Below are 15,550 nucleotides of genomic sequence, written 5' to 3'. Positions count from 1 at the left end.
ACATACATGCAAATGTTTGCTTCCTAGCCATTCTAGAACATCATTAGAATTCAGTCACTCGCTCACGCAACTGAAATATTCTGTACATATTACACGTGAATATGAGGCCACACTTTAATTACTTTCCTCTTAAGCACTTTACGGTGCTTATATATATTTAGAATTTGCATGTATCTCTCCCCATGGTCGCGTGGGTTTTTCTCTAGGTCCTCCGGTTTTTCCGTCCACATTTTAGACTGAACACTTTTGAATTGATCTTCTGCTGCAGGGCATTCGGAGACAAATCCCATCCTCCGCTCATCCCACACCGCTGCGCACTCGACCCCGACGAACGGCAGCGGGGAGGGCCAGCTTCGGCGGAATCCGAAAGCCGAGCCGATGGGTCGGAGGCCGGAGCGTCGGAGCTCGCAGCCGAGGGCCCCGAGGCCGGGGTCGACGGAGACGCGGTGCCGCCGACGGGATCGCCGCCCGGCCTGGGCGACGTGCAGCGGCTGAGCCTGGAGGACGAGGAGCCGTCGCCAGGAGCCCAGGCCGACGACGGAGCGGTCGCGAAAATTACGCCAGGTGCAGCGCCGGTAGCGGCGCAGCCCTGCGATGTCTCCTCTCTCGCGCCGGAAGAGCCTCCCACTCAAGCGAGCTCCAGAGAGCCCCTCTGCAGAGATGTTTGGCCTACTCTTCCATGCTGAGCAGACTTATGGGAAGCGTTTGCAGTACCCACGCTATGCCACGCCACACAGGACCTGCCGACCGACTTTACCGTGGTGCACCGATTTAGTTTATGCTGCTGGGTTGACAGTGGCGGGGGGTGGAATTTTAATAAGATTGCATCATTTTTGCAACTGCCATGTCAGGCCCTGTGGGATGCCATACTATCTCTGTTCATGGTCGTGTAATGAATCTGTATTTAAAAACATCAACACATTTGTCAGTTGATTTATCGATGCAGCATGGGTACTTGCACCTCTTCCGGAAGAGTGGGCCAAATAGCCTCTCGTGAGGCTCTTCTGATCTTCCTTCAGTGGAGACCCTTTTACCAGCAGTGGTTTGAGCAAGTAATTGCAGGGCTGCACCATCACCTTTTTTATATTTATGTATATACAGTGATACCTCGGTTCACGAACTTAATTCGTGAACTGACTCTGGTCGTGAACCGAATTGGTCGTGAATCGAGGCACATTTTCCCATAGGGTTCAATGTAAATCCGGTTAATCCGTTCTGACCTTTTTTTTTGGTTTTTGAAGCACAAAAATATGAAACAAATTACAATACACATTAGTACTGTACAGTATAGTAATGTATAAAGAGAGAACACTAACCTTGCTTGAGATGACTTCAGTAAGCACCAAAACGGGTGAACTGTACAATACAGTAAGTACAGTATTGTACAGTACAGTAGTACAGTACTGTATGTGCTAAAAAGCACACCAAAAAGCAAAAAGTCACTGAAAGTGTCTTCACAGTACTCACAGTACTTCTTTCTGTGTCTCTTCTTCTCTCCACGATCTTCCTACAGGAAGTCACGACCACGTGACAGCCTGGAAATAGCATTGAAATGGCCGCGGCTCCTGTTCGTGAACCGAAGCGGAGTTCGTGAACCGGAGCAGATTTTTATGAACTTTTCTGTTCGTGAACCGAGTTGTTCATGAACTGAAGCGGAGTTCGTGAACCGGAGCAGATTTTTATGAACTTTTCTGTTCGTGAACCGAGTTGTTCATGAACTGAAGCGGAGTTCGTGAACCGGAGCAGATTTTTATGAACTTTTCTGTTCGTGAACCGAGTTGTTCATGAACTGAAGCGGAGTTCGTGAACCGGAGCAGATTGTTATGAACTTTTCTGTTCGTGAACCGAGTTGTTCATGAACTGAAGCGGAGTTCGTGAACCGGAGCAGATTTTTATGAACTTTTCTGTTCGTGAACCAAGTTGTTCGTGAACAGAAGCGTTCGTGAACCGAGGTATCACTGTACATTTATATTATAATAAATAACGCTTAATTTTTACCTGGAAATGACTCGCTGAGTTGTGAGACTTCTGCAGACGCGGAATCCTGCATATTGGGTTGTTTGGCCAATTACATGAATTAAAACTCACCGCACATACGTTGAAATGACACTCAAGGGTTTGCAAAGGCGGCTTATGTACCCACTTTCTGTCCTGCCATCTCCTGGTGAAATCAGCGTGATCCGCCAAACCCCTTGCCTCTGAAGTGCTGCACAACAGATGATGAGTGCTCTATAATAATCCCTTTGCGGTGAATTTTGGAGTCATGTGATTATTTGTGTGATCGTTTCTTATTGACAGAATGAACGATCGCACGACATGGCAATCTCATGACGTGCTGGTGAATGGCCGAGTGCTAACGTGTTCACTGCTGGCTGCAGAGGTCCACGGTTCTAATCCAGCAGGCCCCATCCTGGTTATTACCGCGGGAATATTAACCGCAAAATACGAGGCTGTCTGCTTCACCGCAAGACGATGAAGGTCCCCTGACGTCCTTCGAAATGTTCCGGCACCGCGGTGAAGAGATGTTAACTAGCTCGCCTGGTATACAGGAGGTTGTGGTTTGGATCCTGACCCTGACTCCTATATATATTTGGAGTTTGCGTGTTCTTCCCGTGGTCGCGTGGATTTTTCTCTGGGTCCTCTGGTTTTTCCCTCCACACTTAGAATCAACGTGCGTTTAAAATATTTGGCTGCTATAAATTTTCACGTGATAAGCCACTTCGTTGAGCTATCATTTGTGGCCAGGTCGCTTCTGAAAAAGAGCTACATAGCTCAGTGGTCTTACTTGCTAAAATAAAAATATCAGTAAAAAAATATGAGTTTATTGTTCGCCGACGTCATTGTCCGAATTTTTGCCGAATTTGAAAAGTCACCTTACAAATCGCTCATGCGCGCCAGGTGCTCATTTCAGGCTGAGTCTACCAATGGGAGGCCCAGGAGAGGTGTAGATAATCGTCACCGGTGTCGACGATGAGCGGAAACCGAACTCGGGCCGCCGTACAGCGTTGCGCGACTCTCAATCATGCTGCAGACTCGTGCCTGCGAAACAAAGCGGTGGCCATCGCGATAGCCCTCCGCGTGCGGCGAGCGTGGCGAGAATGCCAAACATACTCGGCTGTTGTTACCCGTTGTTGTCGTCCTGCAGCGGAGATGGACGAGCTTCTGCTGCTGTGCTGCCTCCGAGCGATCAAATGCCGCCTTAAGAAGTCCGACTTGCCTTTGCTCACGAGCACCTTCTTCAGCGTCCACCTCATCCCCTGCTGGTAACCGCGTCGGCACCGGCACGGCGCGAGACGTCGTGATTCCAGCGAGCGTGCTACCCAGTCAACGCTGGAGTTTGTGTTTTCTTTTTGTTCCATTTGTCCGTCAACATTTTTTTTTTATCTCGTTTTTCCTTTTTGTGCTTCACACCCAGTCCCAACGGAAAGAGGATAGACATGAAGAAATCCAGCTATAAGAAGGTATGTTAAATATTTAAACAAACCCCATCAAGGTCATCATACTAATATTGAAAATTATCTAAATCTATGCCTCGAGTTTCCTGGATGGCTGCTGCCTGGGCTTCTCTCCATTGCTTCGGAGCTAGCTGGCTAATTGGCTAAACAGGAAACAGACATTTGAATTGAATTGAAATTGCAGAAGAAGTTCAGAAGACGTTGAATAATAGGGGCTCCTTTTAATCTTTTTTTCCACCAGAATATTCTTTAAATCCTAGAGAATATATGTTTTTTTAATGCACAATACACGTTAATTGGCCATTATATTACATACCAAATCAGAATAATTTAGTGCTCTGAGTGCAGGAGGCTTGTGAAAAGAGAATGAAAATGACAGCTGTCTCTTATTTGCCGTTGCAGAGCAACCGGCTTTCTACTCTTATTAATGTAAATAAAAGCTCCCATTAAGTCAGTTGAATTATTGCAATACGAATATTATGCTATTCATAACTGGGACTCAAAATTCCCCTATTCTCAAACTCGAATAGCAACAACAACGATGAGCAGTATACTCAAAATCTAAAATTAACTTCCCTTTTCGAAATGGCACGTTCGTCTTGCTGAGATGGCTCGATCTGAGCTAGAGAGAGCGAGAAACCGCACGTTCCCGTCGCCGTTATTGTCGACCGCCATCGCGCGATAATTCACCGTTCTGTCGCCAGTTGGTGTCGTCAGTAAGTCTCACCCACAAACCGGCGGCGTCGTTCCGCTTCTAACTCGATAATCAAAAGCGGCACAAGGGTGAACCCCTGTGCAAATGTCTGTGGTGGCGCTGGTGGTGGTGATGGTGGTGATGAGACAGCACCAAGGATGCCAGCCATCAATGCAGTGCCTCCAAGTCAACATTGTTGGCACGTTTGGGATTCACACCATTCTTATGGCGCAAGGCCATCACGGAGAGGCCACTGGCGGTGACACAGATGTCACCGCCAGTAGCTTCGCAGGTGGGTTGGGGGGGGGTGGAGATGTTGCGGTGTGTTTTCCCGATGGAGTTATCTGCAGGTCACATTATTTATTTCAAATTTGGCACATTTTTGGATCATGACGTGGCACACAATGGCCTACTCTTTTTCAAGTAAATTTTTTACGTCCACTGGGAAGCAGACGACACATGTACGGTTCATACACCCCAGCGTTGACCGGGGAGATCCTGGGGATTTAATAATAAATAATAATAGAATTTCAGCGGCGAGAATAACATTTTGCTCTCGATCCTTTTCCCGTAAAACTCTGATGGCTGCTTTCTGTCCTGGTGACTGCGCCCTGGCAGCTGTCTAAGTTCCTGCAGAGCATGCAGCAGAGGGGTCTCCTGCAGGTGAAGGAGTCCTCAAAGGGAGTGGAGAACATCGTGAACATCGACTGGAAGCACCAGGAGTGAGTTCGATGCTGCGCTGGTGCTGTCGGTGGTGGTGGTGCTGGTGGGGAGACAAAGGTGGTCGGGCGTGGTGCTGGCCACCCACCCCCTCGTGTGCCGTGCCAGCCTTCATAGGCGCTCGCAAACAACACTTGCCCCAACAGGCTATACGTGGGATCTTTGTTGACGGTGGTGGTGGGGATATTTATAATTGTATTGATCGTGGTAACGATGTTGATGATGGTATTTTGATGGCGTTTGACAACGTTAATGGTGCGGTTATGACGTTGACAATGTTGACGTGGTAATTACGTTGAGAATGGTGTTGTGTGTGTGGGGATTCTGGAGTTCAAAATAACTCGCAACTCACAAACAAACACCTCGTGAAAGACCCAACGCAGAAGATCCCTGTGTTTGATTTTCCACGAAGTTCATGGTCCACCCTCTACACCGCAGCCACTGCACAAACCACGGCAGCAGATGCGGAAACCTGATGCACAAATGGACAATTAAAAACTCTCCGGCAGTGTGCGACCGTCGTCATCCAGAACAGACCGTACAACCTATAATGACGCAATGCTCCGATCCACTTTGCTTCCGACACGGTTATCTGGGCCTGACCACCTGAATGTAAAATCGTAGTTGTCGCTCTGCATCTACCTCAGCCTCCGTACGGAATAAGAATAATAATAATGCCGGGTTTAAAGCTTTCGTGACTGCAGGGATTCATCTTCTTGGTTTTTTCAGTAAATTCACGTAGAATGGAAATAATAAAATAATAAAAATAAAACATAATAAAATAATTCTCACGACGTTTCGGCCACAACGCAAGCAGCCTTCCTCAGGGGTGTTTCATTCAGACGCTGTCTTCTCGACAGCCCTGTTCTTCACCTGAGGACGGCTGCTTGCGTTGTGGCCGAAACATGAGAATTATTTTATTATGTTTTATTTTTATTATTTTATTATTTCCATTCTACGTGACTTTACCGAAAGAACCAAGAAGAATAATGTCGGGCACAAGATTTTTTTTTGATGGCGGACGCTGTCGGAACTCCGCGTCTCCCCGCAGGCTGCGATCGCTCCCCAACTGGGAGGACCCCCCGGACGGCGCCGTGGCGGAGGAGGAGGAGGAGGGGGTGGGGGCGTACGGGGAGACGCTGTACCGCGCGCCCGACATCGCCACCCTGTACGGGGTGTCCACGCGCGTCCTGGGACTCTTCCAGCCGGCGGGCCACAAGTAAGGGTCGTGCCCCCCTCTCGGTGAAACCTTTCCGCCAGGCAAGCCGTGGAACCGGCCAATCGCAACTCTGCGTTGCCTCTGAACCTGCCCAGCGCTGCCTCTACCGTTGTGTGCACGTACGCGCCGCACGTGTCTGTTTGTATGGGCCCTCGTGCAAGGAATGATAATGCCTCCACCCACCACCCCCCCCCCCCATTTAGGACGCCACGGTGGAGAAATGTTAACTCCCTCGCCTGGTATGCAGGAGGTCGTGGGTTCGATCCCAGGAGGTTGTTCCGGAGGTGTGGCGCTGCAAGTTCGCGCGTGAAACTAAAATCGTCTCACATCCTGTCTTCTCGGCCACAGCTCCTCTGCACGGAAGACGCCGCTTTATGAATGCTGAACACGAGCCCTGTCCACTGGCACCCGCTCGTCACACACCTCTTCCACGTCCCCACATCTGCGAGCGATCCGTCCGCTGTGAATGGAAGGCACTCGGTGGCACTGCTTGGTTGGCATGGGCCCTGGTGCAAGGAATGATAATGCCCCCCCCACCCTTCCCCCAGACGGCCGCAGAAAACGTTCAATGCAGTGACCGTCTTTGTTTGGTGGCCAGCCCAACAGCCGCTGCGAGGGTGGCACACGAGGGTCTCGCTCACACGCACCTATGAAAAATAATACCACTTGTTGTCGGACACAGTGTCTGACGTTTCGCTCCACGTGCCGGGAGCTTATTTACGAACTTCTTCAGTTCTTATTCAGTTGAGACGGGGTTCTGGTAATTGTGGTTTTGCAGGGCCGCCTTTTGTGTCCAGGTCTCTCGCGTCCCTGGTGTTTTGTCTCCGTTTCGTCTTGGTCATCTCTCACTCTCACCCATAGCTCTCTCATCTCTCTCCCATTTTTGTCTCCAATCTCACCAGCCCGTATCTCCGTGTGTGTCCTGACGAGCCAAATATATTGGTGGGCCATCAGCGCGGCCACTCCAGGAGCCTGTGTGGGCCAGATTTGGCCCCGCAGGCCATCTGTCGAAGAACCCCCGGTTTTAGAAATAACTTGCACGAAAATAAATCAGGAATAGAACTCAAACAACCGTTTTAGTAGTCGCATTTTTAGATTGTGCTACGTGGTTATGTGATTCTTTGATACATTTCCGTTCAGTTATCGCTTGCGTTTTTCCCATTTTCTCTTTCCTTCTGTTCAGGAAAGGAGACATCCTCGGCGCAAACGACGTACGAAATGTCCTCACGAACTACGTCAGGGAAAACGACCTCGCCGACAAGCAGGAGGGGTGGGTGGAGGGCCGAGGTGCCGTCGGATTATTTCGGTCATCACCTTGCGAGGCCAAACATTCGCAGCAACCGCCACGGCCCGCCAGCCTTGCTGGAGACGGTCGCCAGGTGGCAGCTGCCGACGAGTGAACAACGCTCGTCCTCCAAATGTAACGTGTTCGCGGCTTCAGTCGAGTCACCACCGTTGACTACGAACATCGCCATCATGTGAAAAAATAAAATTTTTACTCGATTTGGACGCGCGACGTCATCTTTTGGGATCGCGATCGCCGTTCGGTGCGATTGCCGTGCGATGCGCGGCGGCTCTGTAGCAGGGCACCTCCGACAGCACGGTTGGCTATGTCCGGCGCGACAGAAGTTCAACGTACGTACACACGTGAGATGGTGCAGCACCACCAGTGGTGGATTAGAGGTCACTTGAAGGCATCTCAGAAGTGGTTCTGTAGAATAACCTTCAACGGACCGTTCTAAAACAAGTTGCTTGGCACTTCTGCGAACGTTCTGAATGGAAAATTCAACATATTTTGACGTGACGCTGGCGGCACAATTGGAAAATAATTGGGGAGGGGGGAAAGACCAAAATGCACCCTCACTGGACAGCACGTGTGCTCTTCTAATTGCTGATTGCGGTGGCATTACCATGCCCTCTGGCCTCACAGGCAGAACTGTAGGAGCTGTCTCTCTAAGTCACCTCACTGATCACCGCTAGGGATATTCATCCCCTTCGTAATTCGACAAACTGTCAAGTTTCACTTCTCAAAGGCCATGCTTTTATGTTTGCCCTTGTGGTGAATATAGAATCTGCAATGGTTGCAGAGAGAGAGGAACAGAAAGACAGAACCCCACCAGAGTGTGGACAGTTCCGTTAAGAAGGAGAAAACTAAATTTAGAGAATAAGGATACATTGTAAGAGTAGAATCATTATAGCTCTCTAACGGCCGCTCACTCGCTTGATGCCTGCAGGGTGGTGACCGTGAACCCTCTGCTGTGTGACTCTCTGCTGGACAAGCAAGAGCAGTACACCATCAGCAGCCTCCGCTGGGACGACCTGATGAACAGGTGAGCAAAGTAACAAAGGTCTCCCGTATAGCCTTAAGAGACTGTTGGGGCAAGTGCTCATAGCGAGCACCTATGAAGGCCGGCATGGCACACGAGGGGGTGGGTGGGCAGCACCATGCCCGACCGCTCTTGTCTCACCGCACCAGTCACTCATTTGAGGCCGAGTCGACCTAGGGGAGGCCCAGGACCAGTTCAGGTATTCGTCACTGGTGTTGGCCGTGAGCGGGAATCGAACTCATTCCCCCACACCTCCGATTAGCACGGTTGACTATGTACGGTGCAAAAAAAGGTTAAAGAAACATGCATACCTATGTGGGAAACTGTTTGGACATTGAAATAATCTAAATATCGGTTTTGTGTTTTTTTGCACACTCTGGCAGCCACCATTAATGCAAAGTAATTCTGTACAATACATTCCCCCGTGTCCTTTCTCGAGTGGCTCGCGATTGCGAGCCGCTCGCTCTGCCACTGAGGAGCCACCCTGGCTGGTGTTTGAATGCGAACAGAATGAAGCGAGCACACAATTCGTGTGCATGGAATGTACCATCGGTATCAAAGTAGATTTTAATAAAAACTAAAAACACACCATATTATTCCTGAGAATACAGAGGAACATTGTATGTCGGTCGAGAGGTCAAACGTGCTTGTTGCATTCGCTCATCCGGGGGCATAGGGACACATTCACAATGGAGCCTTATTCATATAAATGGAGTTACTGCTTGCGACAGATATTACAATCTTCACGATGGCGGTAACGAGGTTTTCACATTACAGTATGTTTTTATCATCCGCTCGCTTTCAGACGCGCTTCTGCGGCCGTCTGGAACGCTCTTCTTTCCGATGTTAGGAAACCACTGGAGCTATGCACTTTTAAATCTATATTGAAAACTCATTTCTTTAGAACGGCTTTTGTGTTTAGCTTGTTGTCCTTCCCCCGCACCTCCGATTAGCACGGTTGGCTACGTACGGTGCGAAAGAAGTTCTACATACACATACACACTGCCTCGTGGCCCCGACGTACGGGCTTAGAGTCTTCCTTTGTTAGATGTGGCTGGGTTCCTCAGAGGTCAGAGTGCTGAGCTGGCGCCGCTGAGTCCAGGGTTTCGAGTCCAGGCAACCGCTTGTGTTTAAACCAGTGAGTTGATTGTTTCATTCAGGCCACCAATGGCTGCACGCAAAGAAAAAAATCACGATGCTAAATTTGTCTTTGCATTTGGCCAAATTGCAGCTTTGCGAATAATAATAATAATCATAAATCGCCGTCGGTGGCAGAGTGAGCAGAAAAGCTCTGCTCCCCTACTTTGTGGGCCAGAGATCAATTGAAGGGATCTCCGAGGGTAGTTCTGCAGTATTGTCTTCCGCGGGCCACTCTCTAGCACACAAAGCGTTGCAATTCGCTGCGAGAGATTTCTCATCTCGTGACGCCACCGCCGATAACACCATCGGGGTAAAATTGGGAAAAATTACAACAACAAAAGTCTCCCCCTCCCCATCTCACCCCCCCCCCCCCGTTGTTTCCCTTGCCCTGCAACCAAGGTGCCTAGAGAGAATGCAGCCCTACCACCAGCTGCTCTTCCCAGGGCGGCCGCCGGTCGTTCGCAAGGGAAACGTCGAGCCCATCGACATCCACGTGGCGCAGAGAGGCGGCAACAAGAAGGTGCGTGCCGGCGCAAGCCCCCCACCGCCCCCCCGGCTGCGCACGTGAGCAAAGGACCGAGCGTGCGAGCGAAAACGATAAACGCGCGATGTTTCGGCCTCCCCCCGCGCCCCCTCCGACGTGAATCCGGGTGGTGCAGCGCAGAGTTCTTTATCCAGGATGAATAAAGATTTTGAACAAAGATTCTGATTTTGCTCAAGAGTTGCGTGCAATCAAGAGTGCAATGCATTTCGTAACTTGAGCAAGGTTGGAAGAGCGGCGTTTGGCTGCTGGCCATCGAACAAAGACCGAAGTCACCGCATTGCGCGCTCTCAGGCACGCTTCTGCGGCCGTCGGGAACGCTCTTCCGATATTAGGAAGCCACTGGAGCTACACAATTTTAAATCTCGACTGAAAACCCATTTATTTGGAACTGCCTATTGTGTTTGGTTTGTTCTTCTCCCGCATCTCCGAGTGTAGCGCCGTTGGCCTCCGTACAGTACGAACGAAGGCTAACATTCCTACATAGAGGTCTCTAATCACCGAGCTCGTACCTGGTTATAAAGGTCACCTGCCTCTGTCCACGCTTCACAGAGTTCACGTCTTCGTTTTAGTATCGGCTTCAAATTCTGGTTGGGGGTTGACTCAGCCCATCATTTCTCCTGGGGGGGTGGGGGGTCGATAAAATTAGTACCACTTTGATGGGAAGTCAACAGTGGTTGTCCTCTATATAGATGCGCCTCTGCCATAGCCTCAAAGGAATTCCCACCACTGACTCAGGGCTGTGAATGGCAGGAAAGCACTTTCACTTTGACTTGACCTTGGTCACGGTAAAACGTGAAATGCGTTTGCACGGAGCCCGTCGCGTGTGCTCTCTGCGCGTGTGCCGCTGGAGCAGGTGACGACCATCAAGAACGTGGAGGCGTTTGGGCTGGACCCACAGGTGCTGGCTCACACGCTGCAGATTCGCGTCCAGGCGAGCGTGACCCTCACCCCGCTGCCCGGCTCCAAGGACAAGGTGATCGTGCAGGTGCAAGGCAACCAGGTCTCCCACCTCGCCCGTCTGCTCGTAGGTGAGTGCTGGCCTCGCTTGCCTACCGCGCAGACACCCATAACAAAGATTCCGCCGTGTCACCTGTGAGTTTTCCAGGCTCCTCCCCCCCCTCTTACCCTATATAGTCGCGTTGCTCTATTAGCTCTCTTCACTTACTACAGTGAATTTGGCTGTAACAGTTCCACCTGAAGACGGAAGCTTGTGTTGCCTCCGAAACGTCGTGATTTAATTAAGTTGTTTTTTCATTTATTTTATTTTACCTACGTGACTTTACCGAAAAAATCAAAGAGTATGAATCCTTGCAGTCACGAAAACTTCAAATCTAGAATTAGTTTTCCAGGGCTTTGGAGGACATATGAACCGCGTCCACGTGTTTAAAATAGTTTGCAAATTTTTTTAATTTTAATTAATGACAGTACTGTCCCGGATTCTAAGACACGTTTGGATGTAAAACGCACCCTAAACTTGAGGCCAAGCGTCGGTACATGTATCACTAATCTGGTCACACACAGACAAAGATCCCCCCCGTATAGCCTCAATGGAATTTTGGGGCAAGTACTGTTAGCGAGCGGCACCTATGAAGGCCAGCACGGCACACGAGGGGTTGGATGACCAGCACCACCCCGCCCAGTTTCCTTTGTCTTCCCAATGCTGATGTTTACACACCGCAACCAGGTACTCATTTAAGGCTGAGTTGACCTCAGCGAGGCCCGACACCGATTCAGATATTGGTCACTGATGCCAGCCGTGGCTGGGGATCGGACTCGGTTTGCCAGGCTAAGAGCACAGCGCACTAACCACTGCGCCACCATATTAATCCGGAGATGAGTCCTCTGAAAGTGGTGTTATCCGCGTATTTTTGCAGATAAAAGGAGTCCCGTATGAGCGGCAGAAGATGTATTATATCCGTACGTAGGGTTGCCACTTTTCCTATTTTCCCAGTATCGTCCTGTTGAGGTAGCTTGTCTCGGTAAATCTGTAAGCCTTCCCGGGACATTAAAACTCTGCATCTGTCAGGTGCGTAGTAAACACATTCCTGCGGAGGGAGCTGGTAGAAACGTTGGGTCAACGGCGGCGTGGTGTATTCCGCAAATATGCCAGACTGTGAGGGTGGGCACAAGCCGGCGTGAGTAGGTTATATGTTGAGTTTTATAAGGGCACCATGGGGTGACCAGCCCCTCCCCACCCAGCCCCACCCAGCCCCTCCCCACCCTCCCCACCCTGCCCCTCCCCACCCTCCCCTCCCCACCCAGCCCCACCCTCCCCACCCAGCCCCTCCCTGCACGACGGACACAATAATGCCCTGTGGGCTGGTGTAACCAGGAGGTTCCTACCAGTAGAATAATAATAATCGTGCACCACTCAAGACAGGGCGTTTACATTTAGCTCTCCCCTCTTCCGGTATTGTGAGATATTTCTCTTCCAGTGATGTGTTCTGTTTTTTTACCTACCTCAGAGGTGGCAACCCTATTCACGTTGTTCAGAAAATACTTGCTCGTCTTCGAACTGGTATACTGACATATATATGCAGTTTGTGACAAAATGGTCGCATTTTGTTCTGCGAAGTGATCTGCAAAGTCAATTCCACGTGTCCTGCGTTTGTTTCAGATGAATTCAGCATCCCTCGACGGTTCATTTGTGGTCTGGAAAAGGCGCCAAAAACAGGAAAGAAGAAGTGAATGAACGAATGGATAAACGACTGCATGACAGAGAAATAAAATAAATTGGCAAATGAATGAAACTTGTTGGCTTCTCAGTGGTTCATTAGCAAGTTACAAAAACAAAGAGTGAAATCAGTAAAAATAGCCAAATGACCAAGCATTGATGACTGCAGTGTATGGGATCATGTGCATCCATTGCATGCAAAAACATATGGACATCAAAACATCGATTTTTACACACGTGTATCGTGATCTTGGAAAAGCGATATTTATTGACGAATTGATACGTTGTGCCGAACCTCCGTGCGACCTCAGTGTGTGAAGGTAAAACTATTAAAGTGTTCGCCGTTGATGGACGTCTGCATCTCGCGTCTCTATCCGAAGTCGGCTCATGACATTCCGAGTACACTCCAGGCGCAGGACCACGATCTGCTACGCGCATCTAACGCACACAATCCTGACCCACTGATGTGAGTTCTAAACAGTCTGTGTAGCTCAGCGCTCTTCATCGCAAGGCCCGCGGTCCACTAGTGGCCCCTGGTGGCCTGCAGTGCGGCCGCTGACGTACGGCCCCCCGACAACGCACAAATATGAAAAACACCCCCCATCATCGTGCTGCTGTCGAACCCAGGTCAACCATTTCACAGGCAGCCATGCCATCCACGACACCACGAAGGATTGGTGGAGAGAGCAAATGGTCTGCTTGTTAAGTTATTGTTCTTATTTCGTTGTATTATCAACATTGATATGTACTCGTGCGTCATGTATCCCTGAGCTTTTGATCTATATGCGTTATTGAACTGAATAATAAAGAGGTGGATTTCTGAACAACACTGCGGATTTGAGCCGAGAGCCCTGCAAGGTAAGGTAAAAGGTCAAAAGCAACGAGCCTACCTTTACCCTAACTTTAACCCTTACCCCATACAAATTACCCGATTACAGGGTAATTACTGGGGCACTACACATGAGGGTTTATAACGGTAAATGCTATAAGGTAGAGCGCTTTATTCATATAGAATACTCTCGATTATTCCAATTTTAAATGGAAGCTACGGACTGCGCCAAGGAAGCTTTTAACGAGTGGTAAACAAGGTATTTACCGGGTAATTCTTCCACGCTACCTTTACTCTACCCTTTACCTTACCCCTTGCCATATCGACACCTTTACCCTTTACTTTTAACCGGTAAAAAGGGTAAATTAGCTTACCTTGCCGAGCCTAGTCGCACGCCCCAGCCCCGCCTGGCCACTCTTGTGACTCTGCATGCAGCCAGTGTCTCCGCTATTGGATGTACACGCGGCCCTTAAATGTCGCTGTTTTGGTTTTGCGTAACTTTACAAGAACGTAACCCCCGCGATACTCAAGGCTCTCGTGTACAGTATTGACAAACTATAGACTCTTGCTAAACACCCAAAAAAACAGCAGATGCCACCGTTTTAAGTTGTAATCCGTGACCGTCAGATCTTGGCCAACGCCGCCGTGTGCAATGACTGGCACGGATCGAGGTGCCTCCTTCCTAAAGCCAACGGCTACACTCCTCGGACTGCTTGGTTATGTTGCTTGTGACAAGCAACATAACAGTCGCCCGATTGTGGCACGCAACCCCAAACTATGTAGCACGTCGTCAACCACTGCAGTCTGTACTCCTTCAACACGGGCGGAGGAGGAGGAACCGCGAACCGACACGAACCTTGTAGACCGAAGGAAGCCTCCTCGTCTTGGCTACAAGACCTCTCCACATTCGCGTTCACCTCCTGAAGTCCCCATTGCTGCCGCCAAGGCGAGAGAGTAAATATTCTTTGAACCCATCTACGTGACTTTACCGAAAGACCCAAACAAATATGAATTCCTGCAGTCACGAAAGCTTTAAGTCGGGAATGTAAATTCTAGATTTGAAGCTTTCGTGACTGCAAGGATTCATATTCTTAGGTTTTTTCGGTAAAGGCACGTAGGTAAAAATTTAAAATTAATAAAAGTAAAATAAAAATCACGACGTTTCGGAGGCAACACAAGCCTCTGTCTTCAGGTGGAACCGTCACAGCACGACAGCTGTATCAAGTAAGGGAATATAGATGTCACTTGCGACATTGGCAACGAGACAAAGCCCGCACGCCAACGCAGTGGTGATTCATATGGTCGGTAAGGAACGTCCACGCGCTAGAGGCGTCGTGAAATTTCTCGAGGGCCATACAACGGCAGGGCCTGGTCGTTACAAAGGCAGGCACGTGGTTAATGCACTTGGCGTGAGAGCTCGTCACGGCGTGGTCTTAAACGCGACCCCCCACCCTCTTGCAGTAACAACAACAGCAGCACTGACAGACTTGCACGGCTGAGCAAGCAGATGGGTGAACTTGATTTGAAGCTTTCGTGACTGCAGGAATCCATAACTCTTTGGTTCTTTCGGTAAAGTCACGTAGGTAGAGAAATAAAATGAATCACGACGTTTCGATCGCAACACAAGCATCCGTCCTCAGGCGGAAAAAAATATAATCCAAATATAATCCAAAAATATCATCCAGCAGTGGAACGGAAATTAATAACAGTGGAACTGCTGGATGATATTATCCGGATCGTAAGATGCTCCGGGAAGAAGGGGTACATCCCAAATCGGTGCCTGGGAGTCTGGAAGTCGATGCAAATCTGGTCACACACACGCGCGCACGCGCGCACTTACCAACCGGATTATAAGACGCACACCCCAATGTTTATTACTTATTTTGACTACAGGTTCAGGTGTCTGTGTTTTATAGCCTAGGGTCGTGGGCTCATAGTCCCGAGTCTC

The 15,550-nt window shown here is 49.5% G+C and overlaps 1 protein-coding gene across 3 annotated transcripts in view; it reads left to right on the top strand.

Annotated features, from left to right (window-relative positions):
* EIF2D (eukaryotic translation initiation factor 2D) overlaps positions 1–13,536 on the top strand; it is a 36,843-nt gene extending 23,307 nt beyond the window's left edge. For all 3 annotated transcript variants that reach the window (XM_078874828.1, XM_078874826.1, XM_078874829.1), the window contains 10 exons: positions 269–564; positions 3,146–3,263; positions 3,416–3,461; positions 4,768–4,871; positions 5,921–6,088; positions 7,272–7,358; positions 8,323–8,418; positions 9,955–10,075; positions 10,953–11,127; positions 12,717–13,536. In XM_078874828.1, the coding sequence (XP_078730954.1) occupies positions 269–564; positions 3,146–3,263; positions 3,416–3,461; positions 4,768–4,871; positions 5,921–6,088; positions 7,272–7,358; positions 8,323–8,418; positions 9,955–10,075; positions 10,953–11,127; positions 12,717–12,787 (1,282 nt within the window). In that variant the 3' untranslated portion in view covers positions 12,788–13,536. The remainder of the gene's footprint in view (positions 1–268; positions 565–3,145; positions 3,264–3,415; positions 3,462–4,767; positions 4,872–5,920; positions 6,089–7,271; positions 7,359–8,322; positions 8,419–9,954; positions 10,076–10,952; positions 11,128–12,716) is intronic.
* The last annotated feature ends 2,014 nt before the right edge of the window (positions 13,537–15,550 follow it).

The sequence above is a fragment of the Lampetra fluviatilis genome, chromosome 40 (genome assembly GCF_964198595.1).
Source record: "Lampetra fluviatilis chromosome 40, kcLamFluv1.1, whole genome shotgun sequence".
NCBI lineage: Eukaryota > Metazoa > Chordata > Hyperoartia > Petromyzontiformes > Petromyzontidae > Lampetra > Lampetra fluviatilis.
This window is presented reverse-complemented; position numbering and strand designations above follow the sequence as displayed.